This window comes from Apostichopus japonicus, chromosome 23 (assembly GCF_037975245.1).
Source record: "Apostichopus japonicus isolate 1M-3 chromosome 23, ASM3797524v1, whole genome shotgun sequence".
NCBI lineage: Eukaryota > Metazoa > Echinodermata > Holothuroidea > Aspidochirotida > Stichopodidae > Apostichopus > Apostichopus japonicus.
Genome location: NC_092583.1, coordinates 13,917,314 through 13,940,783, shown reverse-complemented (window position 1 = coordinate 13,940,783; position 23,470 = coordinate 13,917,314). Strand labels below are relative to the sequence as shown.

General features: G+C 35.8%; 1 protein-coding gene across 5 annotated transcripts in view; it reads right to left on the bottom strand.

Moving 5' to 3' along the window:
- Window positions 1-23,470, bottom strand: part of LOC139964927 (uncharacterized) — a 168,189-nt gene that overhangs the window by 50,505 nt on the left and 94,214 nt on the right. For 3 of the 5 annotated variants that reach the window (XM_071967006.1, XM_071967007.1, XM_071967009.1), the window contains one exon: window positions 17,078-17,143. The exons of the other annotated variants lie outside the window; for them this stretch is intronic. In XM_071967006.1, coding sequence (XP_071823107.1) covers window positions 17,078-17,143 — 66 coding nt within the window. The remainder of the gene's footprint in view (window positions 1-17,077; window positions 17,144-23,470) is intronic. 5 annotated transcript variants of the gene reach the window in all.

Genomic DNA, 23,470 nt, shown 5'->3' with positions numbered 1-23,470 from the left:
GGGGGGGTCTTTTATACTTTGAATCAACTAAAATTCTTCTTGTGAGTAATTGCACGAAAAGGTTTGGTAAAATTTCTTGAAGTCTACAATCACGATCACCTGACGTGTTTTCACATGGTGACCAATTACTAATAAGTGAGAATATATTTCAGCTTAACCATTATCAAATATATCAAACTGATTACAACATTCAAGCAATATGGTTAAACCATGAATGGTGCTTGTCAAAAGTTTAACAAAGTACTTTGCTTTATTTTTTTTTGTATATGTGAGATACAAAAGTGTTTTTAGCCCGAACTAGTTTTTCATTTCGGAAATATATAGAAATCTTTCAACAGTTACAGTTAAAGTGATATGAAATATAAACACATTACAGTAATAATAGTCCAGGAGATATTATCACATGAAACTGATGTGCTTTAAACTGATGTATATAACTGAGGTACCATGGCAAAAGTATAGGATGCTGAGGGAGCTGCAGCTTCCTGCAGCCTGGCTGCAGCCAGGCTTTGTAGGATGTTATCTGTTGTGCTCCACAATAGGGCACTGCAGGTTGGCAGTTCTACACTTTCTTCTGCTGCTCCTTTGCTTTTTGACATGGTGCCTTTAGTTGAGGAATACATTGGTAAAGCACCTTGAGCAGTGACTTTTGTCTGCTGATTTGGCGCTACGGTATATAAATCTCATTTATTATTATTAATATTAATATTCCTATATGATGGTATAAACAGCGGTCTGATATTTCCACCTTAAGTCAGAACTGAAATCAAGATCTTCGAAAGAAACTTGGTAAAATTGATGAAGGGGTGTGGGAGGGGTGAATGAGAGGAGGGGAGGGAGATGTAGTAACCAACTGTTACTGAAAACAATTTTTATGTTGGCTGTCTGTCTCAATCCAAAAGAGATTATAGGGGAGGGGGGGGGGGGGTTGTACTGTCTACAAAATATCCCTATGGCACCTGTAGCTTTGTATATGCTACACAATAATGATGTACTTTCTCTTGTTTAAACATTGCATAATTCTGACCAATTTAATCCTGCAATATATGAAAAGGATCAGATACCCTACCAATATACGATTCATGATGTAACAATCAATAAGGCTCTGATTCCTATAGCTAGAAATGTTTTTGGCCTATTTAATTACGTTATAAACGCCTATTACATTTTGAGGTTCACTAAAATAACAGATTTATCGTTTCATGTAACTCACGTTACACTTTTGATGTTGGATTTACATGGCCACCATGCTGACTAATCATAATGTAGAATATACAAGCTCACTGCCTTTCATCAAGAAATTCAATCACTGTAACAACTTTGAAGGCTTTTAAAGTCCAAATTGATTGATAACTTCTGTTGTGTGTTTACTGGTTCTATGTACACTGTTTTATGCGTCATGTGGGTTTACCACTAAAGAACAAAGGCTCAACAATATCTAGATATTTCACACATTTTGTCTACGAATTTAAATTTCATCCAATATATCACAATTGGACAAAAGCAAAACTTTTTTTCATTTAAACGTTAAAATTATATTAAAAAAATAATAATTAAAAAAAAAAGAGCGTACTTCATGAGTGGCGTTCCTCTGTTATGTCCTTTCATAACCTTTGACTATACAAGAGGCAGAAGGCAGAAAGGACCAATAAATACACAGATACTAACTGACAATATATATAAATAGACAACAGGGTAGAACACAGTTGCAGCTAGGTTTTACACACAGAAATGAAACGTGACTAGATATATATACATGTATATATAGTTCGCGATTCCTTTGTCATAAGACCTTCAGTGGTATACAGGTGGTGTGATAAAAAGTCGATATGGATCAAAGATAGTGTGTCAATATTGCAGAGATATGAAACAGTGTTGGGCAAAAGAAATGTCTGGGAGGGAACTTGGTGAGCCAGTTAATAGTTATGGACACCCTATATGGATATTCCATTGACAAACAAATGTCATGAAATGAATAATATTCCACACTGCATAATAATAATAATAAATTACAATTATATAGCGCTTAATACACAAAAAAATACACAAAAAGTAGGAAAGAGACAAAGGAAACCGAGGAACCAAAAAAAAAACTAGGAATCAAGCAGAAATGTTTTAAGTTGTCTCCTGAAAATACAAAGGGAGGGAGAGTCACAAACGTGAAATGGGAGTTCGTTCCAAAGAGAAGGCACGATCGCCATAACGAGTGTGGGTACCCATCTTAGAATCTTGCTCCTCCTAACTTGAGATATGGTTTATGGCAATGTAACTTATTTTTGACAAACTAAATCAACTACTCCAATATTAAAGTTGGAATACAGTAGGGGATCTGTAATGTCATCCAGGTAAAATACTCCTTACAAGATTTACTTTAGACTTAAGGCTGTTATAATCTTCTGGTTGATTTATCCTTGAAACCTGATACATTTGTAAAGTTTATTTAACTGTCAAAGTTCTCTGTAGTTAGAATCTCATTATATGCACTTGTTTTTTTTGGGGGGGGGAGTAGAAATATTCTTTCCCTCTGTGAATTAATGATTGCAATATTATAAACATTTTCAGCCGTAGTGCCTCGATGACTTCATTCATTCTACTGTTGCCTGATGCATAATTTACAAAGTATCACAAAATTTGAAAGTTGTTTATATCTTCGCGATACAAAATGCTATGAGGATGTAGTCTTTCGGCTAAACATGTACAAAAATATTCAGCAAACTTGAGCCATCAGAAAATCTTTTCAAAGTATGATTCATAAATGGAGATAGTTATGTATGATAACTAAGCCATCCTCCTTACAACACTAGTTTTAACTTGTTTATGTAACCATTTTATATATTCTGTTTCATCTACTCTCTTGTGGATTAAACTATATTCAATGTCTCAACTTTTAACAACGGCAGAAAATGCAAATCAAATCAGAGAAATGAAAAGAAATCCTACCCTATGAGTTGACACATGGTAAAACAAAACCATCACCAACATGACTGTAAGAAGTTTAGCATATGTAGGGAGTGTTAGCTCAGTGGTTAACGCCTGTGCCTTCCAATCATAAGGTCCCGAGTTCGAGTCATTCCAAGATTAATGTATGTCGTCCAGTTACAGAGGTGTTGACAATTGACAATTCATAATCGTGAACGTTAAATATGAATCAAAGAGACAGACTTCGGTCAGTTTGCGGCTTTGATAAGCCAATGATGGCTTCTTCGCCAGTTCCTGCTTTTAGGAGGATCTAAAATACATACATATATACATACATACATGTATGGACAATGAGTACAGGCTATATATATATATAAATATGTTTGGATGGGTTTGTAGCTCTTTACATTTTTTATTACACCATTTCTGTGCTCTTCTAGTTCTAGCTTTATATACTTTCAAGCTTCCTCAATCCTTTCAAGTAACTTTTTAACTTTGATTAGCTTCCTTCTAACAGAGATTTATATCCTGATCCCTCACTTGTTTAAATATCCAATATTTGAAAAAATTGTGAAAGTTGGGTACACGAAAACCGGTATTAAAGAGACCCTCGGTGTATCAAAAGTGCAAGCACAACAAACATGAAAACTCACATACCTTTATCTGCATGGCTGGTATGATCAACTGACTAAATTGTTCACGATTTAACCTCTTAATTTCTCTCTTTTTATTTTGCGGGGGAGGGGGGGGGAGGGGAGGGATTAATGGGTTGTTTCTTGGCTGGAAGTTCCATGACTTTGTAACCAGGGCTTTTTAGAGCTACTTATATGTCAATCAGCTGCCCATCCAGTCAGCTGCACAAAGATATATCTAACTATGTTGGGCCACGCCAACAGGCAAGAATTTTTCAGTAAAATAAAAAGGGTATACAGAGACCCAAATTCTTTTCAGATTACTGTGCGAAATTGTGCCGATTTGAAAACAAAAATGAAACGAGCGAGCTAAAGAAAATTCAATGCCTGAATGCCTCACCATGAATAGAAACACAGGAAAACATGGCCTTCTATGGTCATAGACCTCTTAAAAAAAACCATACATTGAATTATCACCTCTGGAGGTTGGCCGTGCGACATACTTTTCACACGGCTTGTCATCCTTGGTCAAAGACCCTTACGATATAAGACGAAAAAGGCTTTGCTAGAATTGAGCACATGCCCGAATCTCTCTCTCCCTCACGTTCTCCGATTTTTTTGGTTTTGTTTACAGTGTGTGATACGATTTGCGGGGAAGTTCAAGGATAAGTAGCATCGTAAAACAGATTCTGTAGAATTTGCGTTTTTTTTTAATTTTTAGTCGTCCAGCTACTCTCTATTAGAACAAGAATTGTCCGTTGAACCGAATATCTATTCTGGTAAGGATAAACTATGTTATTTGGGAATGCAGTATACATGGTGGTGTGCCACCTCCTATTTGTGGAAGTATATATAACTGTTCTATGGATTTTCATAGTTTGTGGAAACATTGGGGGGGGGGGGAACCGCAAACAGGTACATTGATAAACTATGAGACAAAATTGCTGTAGGCTGTTATGAACAATAAATTTATAATCATAAAGGAAGACAATTTTGTCAAGAGTCGGTAGCCATTGGCATCGCACAATAGTCTTACGAACTATTCTAATATATGAATAACCAGGATTAGTCTGATTACAATATTATTTCTAACGGAACAAACTTGTTTGTGACTATGTTATTTCGTTTTCTTTTTAAAAGACTGTAATTCCTGCCTCGCATTAAAGAGACAGCTGGGTATATTATTTGAAAGGTCAAGTGCTTCCAAATAGCACAGAAACTTTGCAGAGCTAACAGTTTGTCATAACTGCCAATATAGGACCACGATTTGTGGTGGTTGACGACCAATACCGCAGCTGAACGTAAATAGAGAGATGATTTAATCTATGAGTAAGATGTTACATGGTGAGCTACCCACCTATCTCAATTCCTATCCCTGGCATCTATTTCCACCCCCCTCCCTCCTCCCCCTCCTCACATCCTAGGCTATTAGCTTTGACAGAACTTGGTTATATGGTAAAGTGGATGTGCCCTTCAAAATATCCTCAGCATTAAAGACTATGATAACTTTTCCCTTGCAATACCAATTTATGGTTACAGTCAATATTTGCTTTGACAACCACTTTTAATGTCTGTTGTGGTAATAATGCTCTGCTCCCCCACTCCCCCCCCCCCCCCCCCCATCTTTAAATTTTAAATTTGAAGGGAAAGAAAGCCAAGAAATTTGCTTCTTTTTCAAATCACAGTCAGTTATCGGTTTGTTTTATATCTAACCTAGTTTTAATTTGCCGGGACAGCTTAATATATTTTATTTCTAAGTAAATAGCTTATATACCAAAACACGATGAGGGGAAAAAAATTATATACCAGCAAATTATTTGATTTTCCCTAATTCCAAAAAACAATTACCTACAGACATTTGTAAACAAAATCTTTTTACCACATAATACATTCCTGCAGTCAAACGGTATAGAAACAAGGCAGAAGAAATTTAATAAACGCATAGCTTGATCAAAGATAAGTTACTACACTTATTTTCATACTACTTTTCCTAATGAATTTATTTTGGCGAAATCGAAATTAATAAATAAAGAGAAATATGTACAGGCATGAATAAGGGGTTGAGACTTTGTCTTGATTTATATTTATACTTCTCTGTTGGATGTCTATGAGGACTGATTGCAATCAAAATATCACAAAATATTTATGCAAGCTCAGACTTAGTAGATGGAGAACAGCTCCCCAGGCGCAATCCTGGACAAGGACACCACAAAACACTAATGCATTTGGCACATGTTTTGGGCCATCTTTGTAGATATGTTGTATTCCAGATGAAGAAAAGAAATGTAGCTTGGTAAGTTTTGGTATATGGGGGAGGGGGGAAGGAGGGGGATGTTTGCTATCAACATTTTGGGTACAAATCCAGAGAGATTCTCAGGGTTTGGTATTAAACAGTGAATAAAAATTCTACCAAAAAATCCCTGAATGGACATATTCAACTGAAACTGTTAGTGTTACACACAATTAAGTGTTTGTATTACTTCTGACTGTTCAAAGGTGACATGAAAGTTTGATACAACTTCCTATATAACCTTAAAAAAAACTTTTGAGATTGTTTGGAATTTACAACACTATATTGATACCATATCAGTTTATACCATGGTGGTATTCACATCTATGCATACTGGACATGACATTTGCACATACGGGGGACTAATTTATCCAGTATCGCATCACAAAATGACAGGCAAAAATGGGGCAAATTGCTTTACAACTGCAAAGATGTATAGCCGTTTTTGTGCACAGGTACCGTATTTTATAGAAACACAGATCTTTCCATAACTGCATGGCTAAACAACGATTGAAGATATAAATGTATATCCCTTGACATGGTTAATATGCACATTCATGTAGGCATATCCAATGTGAAGTCATACAGGATATTAATAAGAAACTAGTTATAACACCTCCGCAGTTTGTGAGGATGGCTGCCCCTCACCTCAATCATGTGATGTTTTACATGAGTTCGATTTAGAGAGCATGACATTTACTACATATTTCATCATACATGTGTGTTCATATATACCATGAAAATGAAGACTAACTTATGATTCATCAAAAATGCTTTATATTTCTCTTCAAAATGACCTTTGATATCATTTCTAATGTTTGACTTTGTTAACTTGTTACTCTTTGCACTGTGAGAATAAAATCATAGGTTGTTGTGTTCATTTAACCTCATAATCTATATCCAATATCATTTACTTCATAATATTTACCCTTTATAAACATTATTATGATTTAACAACAAATACAGGGCGGGCCGGGAAAATGAGATCGCAGCAAACAAAGAATGACAGAAGACGGGGAAGAAAAAAATCGCTAATCAAAGAAAATAATTAAAAAATAAATAGTAACACTGTTAAAAATAAATGCTTTATTGGCAATAAAAACGGAAAAAAAAAGCTGGTTTAAATTAATCCACCCAATCTTAACAATCATCATTTAATAACAGGTATACCGGCAACTAAAAAAACACCATTAGAAAAATAAACTATTACTCTGTATCAGTCTGAGCCTGCCTCTGCCTTATGCAAGTGTTAGTACTGTATGCCAAAGGTCGATGCTATCATAAATACTTTCCCCTCTCTCTCTCTTTATTTATTTATTTTTTTCACTTTGCTGATGTCGCAGACTGTGAGCTCTATCTGACATAGGGCTTGTCATAATATTCTCTTGTAATGTATGCACTAAAATAAAACTTTAAAAAAAAAAAAACGAGCTGGTTAATTTGATTGTACAAACTTGTTTGTTATCTCATTCTTTGGATCAATTCTTACTAGTTGGCGAACACACCAATTTGATTGCCTTCCAGCCTTGAGAACATCATGCATCATGCATAGGGGGTAACTAAAAAAAAACAAGGTTACAACATGAACTACTTTTAAATTAAAGAGGTTCAGGTAATGCAGTTATTGAAAGTTCAATTTCGGGATGTTTTTACCAGTTTTCTTCTTTTTTTGTGGTTGAAGAAAACTTTCCTTTGCTCATAGTAACAAGCATCTTATAGATTTAATTGGTCAAAATCCAAAACTGATATTACAACACTTTATGGGTTTTGTTTTTTCTCGAAATGAATAAATGAGTTATTCATATATTGACTCTGATTAAAGTATTAACGATCTATCAATTTATTCAAATAATTAACTAATTACTGCAGTAGGTCTTACAACCTCAGTTAGTGTTTCATACATAATTAGCTGAATGTATTTAATTCTCATCTTCACTCTCTATATATATTTAGCAAATGTTGCAGGTAAACAAATATTACAGTAGCTGTGCTATGCCTATTTTTAAAGCTTAATCAGTTTAAACTTGGTTTGGTTCGACTGTACATTTTGTAAACTCATGGTGCGTGTAAGTTTTGTGTATCAAATAAGCCGGGCTAAGTAAGTTTTCAATTCCTGTTTTCAATTCTGTCAACCATGCACGTAACAACCCCATCAACAGGAGACAAACGAGCACTGGATTTCAAAGTTAGGAGGGGGGGTGGGGGTGTGAGAGGGGGTGCATGGTCCCTTTGTGCACAACACTGCTGAGGGAGGTGCACTACGGACTTGGTACAACATCATCAAAGTTTTGGGGGGGGGGGGAAGGCTGCTTCAAGAACAAGTCTTCAAGGTCCCATTTCTTAATTAGTTTAGGGCAAAACTGAGGTACAACATTCATATCTGATTGTCATTTGCAGGAAGGCCTCTCAGTGCATGACACGTGTTTGCGATTATTTCAAACACCAACCAACATGTGACCTTAAAGAGGCAACTCCCGTTTCGGAGATAAGCATGTCACATTGACATTCCAAGAACAAGAGTAGCCAACGATTGTGCCTTGCGCTGCATATATATATATATATATATATATATATACATATACATACACTTTTATATATATATATATATATATATATATAATATATATATATATATATATATATATATATATATATATATATATATATAATATATATATATATATATATATATATATATACATGTAGTCCGCTACTTTTTGCAGTTCGCCAGACCAGACTACATTTAATCATTGACTATTGACATCGAAATCGTTTGTTACCATGCATCCTACTTTCTCGTGCAGCTTTGCCGGAAGGATGTCACCACCGTACAGTTGTTATTCTAAAGGAGCTCCTCTGTATCGCGGTTCATGCTTCAACTTACGTGCATTTAACCTCCTTCAATCACCTTGTCCTTTAAATGGATGCAAATTAAACAAGATAAACATGGAAACAGTTACAAAGAGCATCATATGAGTTGCCATGACGACTGCAAAATTTCCTCCCGATTTTTCTCTGATGAGGATCCGCTGGGATGGGGAGCCTGGCAATATAAAGCTTTGATCTCCATAGATATTCAGGGTTATGACAGGAAAATGCCATTTGAACTCGACCTAGTAAGAGCTTGACCTACTTTGTCATCCCGCCGCGATCATAGTCAGCGATATATATATAGAAAAGGTCTGTGCGTACCTGTAGGATCACTAAAATAAGCGTGACGGAAAAGATATCCCCTCGAATAGGGAAAGACCGAGAATAAAAACAAAAACAGCAAAAGAGGCAGCAATGGGGTTAAAATCAATGACCAGGCTACTTAACTGTTTTAGTTTATGCAGAGAACAGTGCACACCGACATGATCAAAACTTTTTGAAATGACTTAAAACTACTTAATGGGGCGACGCAGAGGGGGTAAATTGTGTCAAAGGACAACAACAGATTTAAACTATGACAGGTGAGAGACAAGAAGTTTTCAAGGGGACTTTTTGTTTTTGATGTTCATAGCATGTAATTTGCACATTTAATATGGTTGCTTCCTTAACAGTATACCAACCAAGTCTGCAGGCTTTATCAGTATTCAGTCAGTATAAAATCTTTACTGCAAATAAAGCATATATAGGGATAGAATGATCACGCAAGAGATTTAACCTTTATTTTTGCATTGGACTGACAGGAAGGAGAGGAGGGGGAGGGGGAGACAAGAATGTAGGGTCTGGGAAGAGAGATGGGAATTGTATTAATCTTGCAAGCCCTACAAAAGCCACCACTAAGAATACTTGATAAGTGAAACACAAAACATATAGTTGAAGTAGATATGTTACCATGAAAATCTCAACAACAACTAAAGATAATCTTCAAATTATTGTTACTACAAATCTCATATATAATATAATGCAATGTAATATTATATCTGTCAGTGATCAGGTGGGATATGAGGGGAAGGGGGTAGGGGAGGGGGGATTTTGTATACTTTATTGGAGGAAGGTTTTCTCTCACATAGCAAAAATGTCCATTCTCCCTTTAGTTTGTCCATTAATTTCTTTTGCATTATCATCATTCTCAATAACTTAGGATATTACTTCATATTAATTATACACATACTGTTCTTTTCCAAGGAAGTGAGCTAATTCATTGCCACGCCCAGAATACTCTCTTTGTTATTTCCTTCACGTATAACATATTCTTGTAATCGCTATATTTAGTTTCACTATTTTCACATGTCACTGCAAAAAAACAGTGATATAACTGAATAGGTTTGTCAATAATGTTTATTCATGACTCTCAAATTATTTCAGTTACTACTAATAACAATGCAGATTATTCGTAAATAATGTTTGTCGTTCTTTTTTTCTTTTTTCTCTTCCGACCTTTTTTCAATGCCTGAAATGATACCCGACAATAATTAATGAATAATGTATATGTGTATATACACTGTGTATGATCAATTAGAACAAAAGTATGTCTGGCAAAAAAAAAGATTTTACTGTAAGGAAAGAAGTTTATACACAAGATAAAAAAAATATATATATATAGATATATATATATATATATAAATATATATATATATAAATATATATGTAACAGGAGAAAGATGATCTCTATACACCGTATATCCTCCGTAACATTTATCAGTTATTTGCACTCTCGTCCATTCAAGGCCATATATACATATATACATGCAAAAGTTTTCAACTCTGCCTGTTAACGACCTACTTCATTAGTCAGTAAATAGTGCAAGTAGGGTGACACCTATTTTTTTATTTTTTTTTATTCTTTTTGGTAAAAGGAAGTCAACCCAGTGGTACTTTTCTTCTTTCTTTTTTTTTCTTTACAATCAAGCATCAGCTGTTTGAATAGATAATGTGTACTTTGCCAAAGAAGAACAGACAGACATTGATTAATTTAAACTGTTTGAATTGCGCTTTATGCATGGGCAACACCATTCTCTTTTTGGACATTGTGGTAAACAGCAAATATATGGGAACCAAGGCAAAGTAATAGCATGGTGAATGGATTCAATAATTACGCACAATGCCTCAAGGATTCCTAGGAAACTCAAACAGAAGTCTTTCAAAACATTTTCTTTTCCCCCTTTTATTTGTTCTCTTTTCTTTTTGATTGTGCGTGTGTGTGTGTGTGTATGTCTTTTTCTTCCTTCCAAATTTGTCTGAGTGCCAAGAGAGCTCTAGTTTCCAGCTCATTACCTGTAGATATTAAATAACTGGTTCTCGGTAGGAATATGGACTGAAAACCCTCTTCAAGTTCAACGTCCTCGCTTGCAGCTTTGTAGGGCACTACGTGGCTGACCTTGAACCAAGCAACTTATGCAAACATCCAACCGTCATGATCACATACACACATCATGGACAGTTGCTGTACGAGCTAATGAATGATATGACTGTTCACCCGCAGTGTCCCTTGTCTTTGCCAACAACCTCCTGAACCACATAAATTACTCAAAGTTCTTGACCAGAGAGCCAATTAATATTCACGTCTCAATTAAATGTCTAATTATGTTCAAGCGGCTCTCGGGCCCAGTACAATTCAGTATGAACTTGTGTAGACTTGTGAACACAGTGTGAAATTTTCATTGATGGCAAATTAGACTACTTAAGAATTTGTATTGACTTGAATAAGGGTCAAGCTTCCCCCCCCCAAAAAAAAACAAGGGGGGAAAAAGGTTAATTACAGAAAATATATTATCACAAACATACACGAACAAAACCCTTATCCCCGCCCGATGAACTTCCTTTGAATTTGTTTTTGTTTACAGTTTAATCATTTTAGGAGTTAAGTATTAAGCACCAAGCATACAGGATATATAAACAGATAGACCAGCTTGCTTTCTTCCTAATTTAGACCTTCTCACTCATATCTAGGTTTGATTTTTACAAAACAGGAATAATAAATAAAGATATCATACTATCACAACTATTCATTACAACAATATCGCTTATAACATTCATGCTAGTGGAAAGAAAAAGCTTCCAGGGCATATCATCATTTGTTGAATAACTATGTTTTTTAGGAACTTTTCAAAAGTCACTTGCAAGGTGAAGGGGGAGAAAAAAAGAAAGCAAAAAAATAGCTTTCTTGTACAGCTGAAACACCCAATAGATAATAATGTAGTATCAGTGGATATTAAGAGCATTCAAGCTATTCTTATTGTTAATAATGTGACAAGTCATTATGAAAATAATAATCATTATCTTCAGTCACCTTTTGCATGATGCAATGAAACTGTTGCAATGTATAGCAAGAACCTACTTAACAGAAGTTGTCTATATATATATATATATGCATGTTTAAGCAAAAAAAAACCCAATGGGGTGAGGAGAGGGCGGGGATGGGTATGAGTGCATGGAAGGGATTGGAATTCTTGGGGTGCTGCGATAGGTGCCTGAGGAGGAACATATCTACTTAAGATACTTAAAGGATGAGTTAGAAACAGCAAGGAGAACGGGAAAAGGGAATGGGAACATCCCTTCCATCATCTTCTTATAGCAGTTTTCCTGTAATTAGAGAGGATTAGGACAGGATTAGGACATGTCTACCTAACGAATCAGAAAGAGGAGAAGAGGGTATTGTGGGATAGGTATGGGAATACATCCTTTCTATTCTGTTATTGCCAACATTGATATCTGTAACATTAATATCTATTCCTTAAACTTAAACTTGATCGAAAATAAAGCCACTTTGGTAGCATATTTTAATAAAAAAAAAATTGTGGGGGGGGGGGTAGGTAGAAGGGGACATACATTCTATCTTAAGTACATTTTGCACTAGCACTTTCGCACAGCCCATGTCCATTAAAATCAGTATAATTCTCTCCAACCCTAAAAATATTTGGTAATTTTATTTTTGTTGTGCCAAATATTCCCACCTCCTCTACTACAATCATCCCTTTACTCCTTCATCTGTATCTCCCTCTGACCTGGCACAATTTTCCCATCTCCCATACAACTCCCCCCACCCTTCCTCCCTGTTCTGTCTCTTGTTAAATATATTTTCCCCTCCCTCCTCCCTCCTTCCCTCCACCCCCCCCAGAACAATTTCTATCCTCATAATATGAAGGATTGTGGATCTGTCTCTTAGTGCGTATTACATAATGTACGGTTAGAGCAAAACAAGCTTAGGTATGTAGAACTGGGCAGTCACCCAAGTCAAAGAGATCTTGTCGGATGCTTTCTAGAACAAGCTAAAAATAAGAAGCCATACATCATCATCTTCTTCTTCTTCTTCTTCTGCTTCTATGAGTTATTATATATCATCATCATCTCAATTTCTCCAGCCAGTAGTATCTACACCTTCATCTTACTCTCAGAGAGGGTATGCTCTTCACTTATCTAAGCAGCACAGTTCCAAATACCACCATCTGGAGACACCTTAAACGGAGCGAAAATTTACGGGAAAAGGGAGAGAGAAAAAAAGAAGACTCGTCCAAATCATAGGGGCCCCCTGAAATAGCTACATGAGAGGCAATTAGCATTTTGTATGATTGACAGCGTAGGACTGACACTTATGTGGTGGGCCACTCCAATAAAGGACAGCAACGAAGACGACCGCCGCGTCGGGGAGCTGACATGAAGTATATTCACATGAAGCATGAGGGAGTCAGAAAGCTAGAAACGCTTTCAAGGTCGGCAACCTCGTTTGTGAGACAGCTCATTTACATGACTATGAATTATTCACAGCCCATCCTGCCGAGATTAGGATGTGTCACTTTTGACGTATCGAGCTCGTGTCCACTGGAGCTCTTGAGTGTTACAATGTTATTAGCCCGAATTTTTGAAAAACTGTCTGGTTAAAAACTGAACCTTAAATACATGTGTATGTATGTGTCTGTCTGTCTGTCTGTGTGTGTGTGTGCTTGCTTACCACAATATTTTGGTCTTTTGAAATGTGTCAGTTGTATAAAGTAAAATACGTAAAGATTGTAGGAAAATTAAACTATATATCTCCGGGTCTGGTACGTTGGCGACTAATATCAGATTTTGTCATTCGAGTTGATTAAAACTTGAAGGGTGTTATATGAATCATTCTGTGTTGCAGTGGATTATATATTATCGGTAAACCAGATTAAGATTAGGCTTTCGCATCTACAGAGTTCTCTACAGGGCATAAATATTAGGCGCATACCTGTTTTTCATTTTTGAAAACCAAATACCCCCTCTCTCTGTTTACAATCACTAAACCTCAGTTAGTGCATTTCTTTAGATGAATAGACATTCATGCAGAGTGATATATATGGATGAAATTCAACATTTTTATTATATCATATTTTTGCCTTTTTTAATCAACACGCACACAAAAAAGTTTATATGACTTAATGATTTTATGAATGCTCATAACTGGATCTGACAGGTCTTAGTATATTTATTACTCAGTAGATTGCTTAATTAAAAAATTAAGAAAAGTGGAATGATTGAACTTTAAGCTGGCAATTAAAAGAATGATCAAGTCTGTCATATCTTTAATCTCAAAATGATGTGCAAATTCATCCAAATTTTTTTATTGACCTCTAAGTAACCTTGTTTTTTCTTCTTTTGCTTGTCTTGTCTTTGCTTTTCTCTGTGTGTGTGTTTGTTTTTTTAATCTGTATAGTTTTATTGCCAGCAAATATTGGATTTCCAGGTGATATGTTTTGAGTCAACACTGTATTAAATTGTAATGCAAGAGCGTCAGAGTTACGAACCATCATGATGTAGAGACCAAGGCAATGACTAAATAGGGAACCGTTATTATATTTCTTAGCCGAAGAAGTGTGTATGAACAGTGTGTAGAAGGAAGGGAGGGCAGTATTTACAATTAATCAGCGACAAAACCATGACTCAGTTTAAATAACCTGAGCTATGATCCATATGATAGAAAAAAATTGTTTCATGTGAAAGTTTGTACATGTGAAGAAATTTTATATTTTAAATGATAATCTTGTTATTTTAAAAATAAAGAAATAATGAGTTATATAGATGCACGTAAAGTGGTTAAGTAGTGGAAGCTATCTCACGAGTGACTATGCATACATCACACACTTAATACTCAACAACAGTACTTAACACTATACCTGGGCATGTGACTACCAGAAAATAACTACAGAAAAGATAGACCAACCCAACTGCAAGTAATAACATATGACCATAGGCTACCTTTAGATTATTTATGGAATTTATTGAAGCCTTGACCGATAGTCAAGTCCAAGGCCACTAGAGCAGCCCCCTGAGGACCTGTAGGGGGGGGGATGGAGAGACTAGAAACAGCTGATTGGATGGTCAGCTATTCCCTTGAAAGGTTTGCACATTATTATCACTCCTGACCATTTGAAAAGAAACACAACAAAATAATGGCCTTGAAGCCAATTCAATGCATCCTGCAGTGCTTGCAGAATGTGTTGACGGCAATTGGACAATTGGGTGTTTCAAACTTGACCGTGGTCGCCACAAATTGATTCAATACCGATGGCGCCTGCTGATACGGCTGTGAGACCTTCTAAACTGAGTGCAAAAAAACACGGATAGTCAGCTGTGCTACTGCTCGTCGGATACGATGAAATCGAATCAAGGCAAAGAGCACGATCGGGCAGGCTCTTCAAGTTTCTTCAACTTGGAACAGAGAAGATGATGAGGAGGGAGGAAAAAATATTCTACAGGCCTCCTTTTGACAATATCTATCTATTTATATCTATATATATATATCTATATATATATATATATATCTATATATTTCTATATATCTATATAAATACATATATATATACATATATATATGTATATATCTATATATATATACTGGAGATAGGCTTACTTCGCTTGAAGTTATGAACAACAGGGCCACGATTTTCACACCTGACTTTCTGGCAAATTTGTTTCTCTTTTTCTTAACTAAATGTAAAAGTAAAATTAAAGTTGATAATATGCTGAAGCATTTTGCAAGAATTACAAATTTAGCCTGAAGATAAGATATCTAGTTCAAACGGCATGAAGATGTAAATAAAATAAGCTGATGTAAAAAATATATACAGACAGACTTCTGTCATTACAAGCTCAAGTACTGAATTAAGTAAATTCTAACATATATGGCTATAATTTCACCAAGGCTTGATGACTTTAAGGCTGTTTGAAATAACCAAAGCGCTATTGCAAAGTTTCCAGATGAAAGCTGAGTGACCATATCCCAATTTTTTGGTATCTTTACCGGCATGTTAATTATAATCAACAGGGCCAACATTTTTTTCAGCTGTACATACTTACTGTACATGCAACTATGACGGACATGATAATGTATTAAACTTTAACATGGGTTCATAGCACTGGTACAAAGCCTGCATGAAAGCACAGATTAGCTTAATTTTACTCAGAATCAAGTAAAATAAATCACTTTGGAAGACAGAAAACACGTAAATGGTTGTGAAATTATATATCATGAAACTATATATAAAGCTTAGGGCTTACAAGATAGTCAATGTAGAGTATTGTGGAACATCATCCTTGTGATATTCTTCCAGTGCTATTTCCATTCCACCCATCCACCCCCCCAATTTTGTCCCTTCACCCCACCCCTTTCCCCACAAGCCCCAAGAAGTTCATGATTTGTGGGTTACTGTTTAGAATTCAAGGAGCTGTTTTTTGGAGTGGACACTGGGGATATGAACATACTGTCATACAACCTCATACATAACACTCCATCCTATTCACAAAGATAAAACAACTATACATTTCCAAACATTTATTTCTCATTCAATTCTTATTCTAGTAACCAAAGGATTCAATCATTTTTGTGTTTTTTTGCTGATATGGCAAGTCCATTAAAAACTGTACCACACATCATGCCTTCAAATCAATACAAGATTTGGTGAATCCCCTCACACAAAATGCAACTTTTTCCCCCCCCCCCTGTCAGCACCTCTCCCACCCCCAGCTAACATGATACTTTAATGCCCTAAACTACCCCATATAAACTGATGTTCACAACATAATTTAGCAAGATTTCAATGACCAATTCTGAAGGAAGCCTAGCAGATTGCTAACTTTATTATAATACAATGCCTATCATTAATATTGTTGTGAATATAGGCCTACTGAAACAGAATGAAATGCCAGATGAAGTAATATAATACAAAGCGTTGTGAAAAATGGGTGCAAATGAATGGAAATGGCTAATTCCATTTGATTTTATTTGTTAATGTGTACAATGTATGGAGTTGCGTTTAATTGAATTATTGGGTTTGATATTTGCTCATACCTTGTTTGGACCCTTCTTGGCCAGCTGACATGGGTTGCAGGCCGGAATAACTTTGCCAGTAAGAACCTGGTGATGCAGGGGAGAATTCCAGATTTAGCACCCCACATTCATAAAAATTTATGTTGGTTATTTAAATGCCAAGAATATCATTAAAAATAAAATAGGTATATACATTCATAGGTCATATTTAATGAGAACAACATCTTTCATGAGATGGATTGACTTACTGTATGCAACAGGTTACAAAGTAAATGATTGAACGGGGAGGGTCTTACCTTTTTGTCAAACCTATGCATTTATCAGTTGGGATTTTGCATATATACTATAAAACAAATAAAGGCATAGCCTTTACCACAAGATGTAATAATATTAATTAAATAGCCAACTCTGTTCAGACATGTAATTTCTTCATGAGGAAATCATAAATGTCAACCATTTTTGTCCTTGCTAAATGTTAGAAACCTGATTACAAACCAGGCTTTTGAGGGAGAATGATAGGGGAGTGGACAGGTACTGGGAGGGATGAATAAATGTAAATGTTATTTTGTGCCAAGAAAAGAATCATTCAATATCTCCTTTTCATTCCATAGACAAAAACAACAAAATGAAAAATCCAGGAAAAGGAAAAATGAGGTCATCAATTTGAAAAGCATTTTTTATCTAAACAACCTTACAATTCGATCAAACTAAGACAGCTAAATTTTGAGGTGGGGCTGCAATATGAGATATGAGATATATATTTCTATGCATACTGTTATTTTTGTCCTCCTCCCACACAAAACGATTCTGTGACACATCGTAATACAAGCCACGTACGCCTCTTTTCACTAACTCGTAGTGTTTAAATCACAAGTGATCTCAATATTCTTGGAAATAATGAAAAATTAGAAAATCAGTCAATCAGTCAAAGCCAAATGCAAGTACATTTTTAATAATACATGTTCGCAGGATATTTTAATTAATAAGTAGTTAGTTTGCAGCTTTTTGTAAATTCTCTCAAATTCATGGAAGTGAAAAAACGAATATTTCACAATGCTGTTTCTTTCATTAGACTTTGACTTCATTATTTGAAACAGAACCTGACAAGTCAATCTTTAGAACTACATTATTATGGAATTTTTTATATTAAAACAGCAAAAAAAAAAAGAAAAAAAAAGAGAGAGAGAGATCATTTGTTAAATGAGCTAAAAATTGTCTGATTTCTGAGAAGAAAAGAAAGTTATAGCTCTCCACATAGAGCAAAATTACCATAGGCTGCTGTCATATCACTCCAATCTAGTTCTATGAAACTCAACAATCTGCAGTCTCATGCAGATCATGGCACTGTGATCTAAAGTCATACAATTTTCTTGATATTATGGAAGAGATCTTTTGAACATATCTTCAAAATATTAAGTCAAAAAGTATTGTTTTAAGCACTTTTACCTTGTGTTTTCTTAATCATTTTTGCTCTTCTTTGTTTTCTTTGACCAAACTGCCCAAGTGGTAACTTTGAACTAATTGACTACCCAATGTTTGCACGCTAGTGGGCACTTTCAAATGGTCGTGTTTCTACTTTGATCATTAAAGAGATCCGTAAACAGATAGACCACGAGCAATATGACAGCGCCCTCTGTCTATAAGTGCTAGACAGCCACGTTATATTTGTTCGAACTGGATTTACAGAGAATTAGGGTGATGTACTTGGGAGTCACACTCTATTCACTGATTACAAATTGCCATGCAATTTATAGTCTTCACATTTTAAATAATCGATGATAAAAATCCCTAAGCAATGAAAAAAAAAAAAAACAATAATGCGTAAAGCGATTCAAATTTCAAATTCATTATTTCACCGCCTGACTTTCACACATTTCCTCATCACCGATGCTAAAGTAATAACTTCAAGCTTGTTAAAAATTGCACTGTACTTGCAAATTTACAACATATTGTGTAATGATGCAACAAAAGAAATCAGAATTTATCAAAATGTCACCTTTTAAGAACTGTAGGTCACCTATTAATCAATTGTTGACATTATCTTCTAAAAAGTATTAAAAAAACACACATACACACATGAAAGAAAACCACCCACAACAAAATATACAATTATTTTTTCATTAATCAACCCCCCCCCCCACCCCAATCAAAAAAGAAAAATACTAATTATGGTACCATCATTAATTTGGCCAATATATGCGGGATACCTCCGATTGGGGGGGGGGGAGGATGTTATACCTAATTTGAAATAACAATATTGACTAAATGATACTTCAAGGTTAATATAAATTGCTAATTTTATTTTCTTCTATTGAAAACCAATCTATGGGAACAGAAATCATAGCTTGTATTAACCATTGGACATAACCATGTAGTATTATACCAGGGAATAAGTTATGGTCAATTATATTATTTGTAGTGATTGGTGAAGGCTCGAAACTTGGTATCTTACATGATGCTATGCTTCCCAAGTACAAACACTGCTATATATCTTTGCCCTTGTAAAGCAACTATTATCCATTTAGTCTAGTATATTGTTATGTGAAAAGGGATAAATTATGCTTCCCCCCTCCCCCTCCTCCTAACTATACTGGCTAACAACAGAGCTCAACATTCTGCATAGAACAATCAAAACAGTAACCGTGTGACTTAAAAGTAGGTCCTTAAAATATATTTTGAGCAGAACTCAATTTGTTATATAGTTAAGTTTGTGTGTGTGTGGTGGGTGTTATCCAGAAAAATCCAGTTCCACCTTGCAATGCCAATAGTTTTATAAAGTAACAATAACACTAGGTATGTGCTAATTCATTATATGACTGACAACAAATGGTTGGCAAACAGCAGGCCCATCAAAATACCAGGTCACTAATGGAATTATTTACAAACAATAAACAAGTATCAACAGAATATCATTAGAATCTTGCGATAAAAAAACAATACATTAGGCCGACAAATGAAACGACAAACTGGTAGTTCCAAATCCAGTCTAAGAATATCTTGACATGGCTAAAAGAAGTATTTGGAAAGATAATTTGAAAAATACTGCACCCTTGCCATATTAAACTGAAATTTATTATCATTTGTCAAAAACTAGATGAAATGCGTTTCCGGCTCTTTTCTATCAACCTCTGGTCAGCTACGATTAAAATGATAGAAGACCGGACGACCATCGTCACCCAAGACCTCACTCAAAAGTGCAATACTTAGACAAAGATTGGCAGAAAATTTGAGAAAATTACTCCCTTAAAAGAGAAGTGAAAAGGTAATGAATGATGGCTTAAGGACAAACAGATCAGAGAAAATGTTACAGGAGAAGAGTGCTCGGTCGTGATTGAGGGTCAATGAACCTGCGGAATGGAAGTGAACACCCGAACTTAACAACACAGAGAATCTTTAAGCCAATCTTTCAATCTGAAAACGATTCAAATTTAAAGAGAAAAGAGGGCCTCAAATACACTCGGAGAGTCACTTTGTCAGAATATCATAGGTAAGGAAGCAGAATAATACGAAGGTCAGCAACAATAGCAGTCATTATTCCGTCCTCGGGGTTTAGGGGCAACCGAGCAGGGTTTCCAGGTGTATTTCAAGCCAACCTGGCTCATCAATAGAAGAAGTGGATGAAAAGTTAAAAAGGAAAGAGAAAGGAAAAGAAAAACAAGAAGAGGTATCAACTACCTTTGATGTAAGAGAGAAAGACGAATAAAAAAAAAACGTTACATGTTTGCGAGAGTGGAGACGTTTTTTCTCTCTAAAGTACAGAGGGTCTTTGGACGGGTACGGGCTGCAGGCTAGATAAGAAAGAAACCTCTAAGGAATGGTCGTAAGGGTGGGCAGAATCAAACAGGTTTAGGGGTGAAATTTGGGAAGTTTGGGGAACTTGGAACAACGGTCTTCTCATTGACTGTCGAGAACACCACCTGTTTAAGTATTTAATACTTTGCATCCGTTCTGGCAGGGAGGGACACTCTTGAATGGGACAGGAAAGTTCAAACATCAAGCAGTAGAAAATGTCAAGAATAGTGAAAAGTACGGGCGACACTCGTCTGGGGTTGAACGATCACTAGTACCCCAATTTGGCAATGCAACACTTTAATCCTACTTTTGGAGAAAGAAGAATACTCCCGCTCGATGCCACAAGCTGAAGGTCATTGTCCGATACGACACTTTCTTCTCAGGACGTGCAGTGTCAATAATATACGTAACTGTTTCCATGAAAAATAGTCACAAAGATGTCTGATAGTCTGAAGTAGCACATAAAAGTACCAAGGATTTTATCAAACTTTCTTTTTCTCTTCTTCTGGGGCGTCGCCCTTTGAGAGTTCGCTGACAGGGAGTCACATGATCTACCCGGGGGCCAATAACAAACCTCATTTTAACATCCAAGACAAATTTACATAGCATACAGGATATAGTGGAACCGCCAAGCATGCTTCTAGATGGCGTAAAAGCCCTCAACGGTGCATTACCGTGAGACAATTCCTCAGCTGTGGGGGTTGAGAGTCAAAAGGCCGATTTACGGAGGCGCCGGAGTCTTGATTCAAGAGACACAAAGCTTTAGTATGGCAAGATATTTTGACCGAGTGTGCCTTTACATCAAAACAGAAGAGGCATATTTACAAGTTTTGTACTTTTCACAAATCACAAAACCAGTATCAACATCTAAAAGAATTAATTTACCAGATTCAGGTGTGATCATTCGAGAGAATATTATTAACAAGGATTCACAAACTGAATGCAACCCTCTGTAGATGAGAAGTGCAGTACCTTACTAAATGTGTCAAATCAGAGAACTTTGGAAAAAAAAGAGCTCGCATACATTTTATAACCATCCCTTAAACTGACTCAACTTTAAGGCACAATGTTCAAATGAACCCATTATAGCCTTCACTGATGTAAGCGATTAAAACCCATTATAGCCTTCACTGATGTAAGCGATTAAATCAATCAATAATATTAGGATGTGATATATTCGCAAGACCCATGTGATTTCTAATCACCCCCCCTCCCTCCCCTCCCCCATCAAGCTCTTCTATGGATTGAGGGATTGCATTAATATGAACGCTCTTTGTGAATCAACAGAAAAGAACCGAGAATGTAACATCATCATTCATCCTGTTTGTCAACTCCTTGAATTACAAGCTAATTTTTAGAGTAGTATATATATATATATAGATATACATTTTTTAGCTCTTATTTTACCTATTTGTAAACCTTGCACCCTCCCCTTGAACCCCTTGTCAAGGACAAAGTTACCCCTCTGGCCGGCCCCCTCACCAATCAAGCAGCTGTCTTAATTTACCTACTATGTAAATACATCGGAAGCCAGTATTCGTGACTGATTATCTAATTTACGCGACACAAATGTCACCCACCCACTTCAAGTGAAAAGTACATTGCTACTCATGTGCCACTTGTTCATACAAAAAAAAATACCAAAAAAAAAAAAATCTTACAAAAAAATCATAATAATAATAAAATATAAAAGTTTAGAAGATAAAATTAAAATTCCATCATGAGTAGGATGATGTCCATTCTGAGAAGCCATTGAACTCAAAGTCAGTGGCGGACATTGAACTTGCATGACGGTTTTGATTTCTGTGCAGAAAATTCAATAAAAGATGTAAGATGAGAAAGGGTTGGTAACTAATCTTTCAGGCACGTGCAGCGTCATCAAACTCCATCCATAAAGCTAAAACAGCCTACCAAACCATTCCTCCTCAACGTGTTATAATTTCTTTTTCTTTTCTTTTCTGTTTATTTTCTCTCTCTTTCTCCTTCAATCCCTATTTTCTTTACCATTTAAATTTCATTTTCATATTCTTTAATTTTAATTTGCTTATTTCAAGTAAAATTATAGGGAAAAAAAAAAAAAAAAACGGAGACTATCACACCTTTATGAAACACTTTCTTCTATTTTGTAGTTTATTTTATTTCATCATCATCATCATTTTTTTTCTTTCTGTTTTTTTTTCTTTCTTTTTTGATGGTGTAAGGAAACCTTAACCAAGGGAGGAAGCTGAAACTTCTTGAAGATTGGATTGAATGTCGCAAGATAAATGCTGCAGAAATGGTAATAAAATGTCCCGATGCTTTAGCCGTAGGGCATTCAGCATCATCCAAATATCAACAGGTTTGTGGAGTCAATAGAATTTGGCCGTAGCGGAAACACAACGATTTTCCACACAATTAAACATTTATATAATTAATTGACAGGTCTGGGAGAATGCCAGTCTGTCGGGCGCCACAGTCGATACAAGCCCAGGAGACAGACGAGAGGGTCATAGCAGGTATAGGGCAGCCTCAAAGGGGCAGCTTCCTCGTCCTGCTGCTGCACTTAAAGGTTACATCTTGTTGATCAGGAGGAGCTCCTCGAGAGTTTATTGAGCTGTCCGATTGGTTGTCGAGAGGAACAGA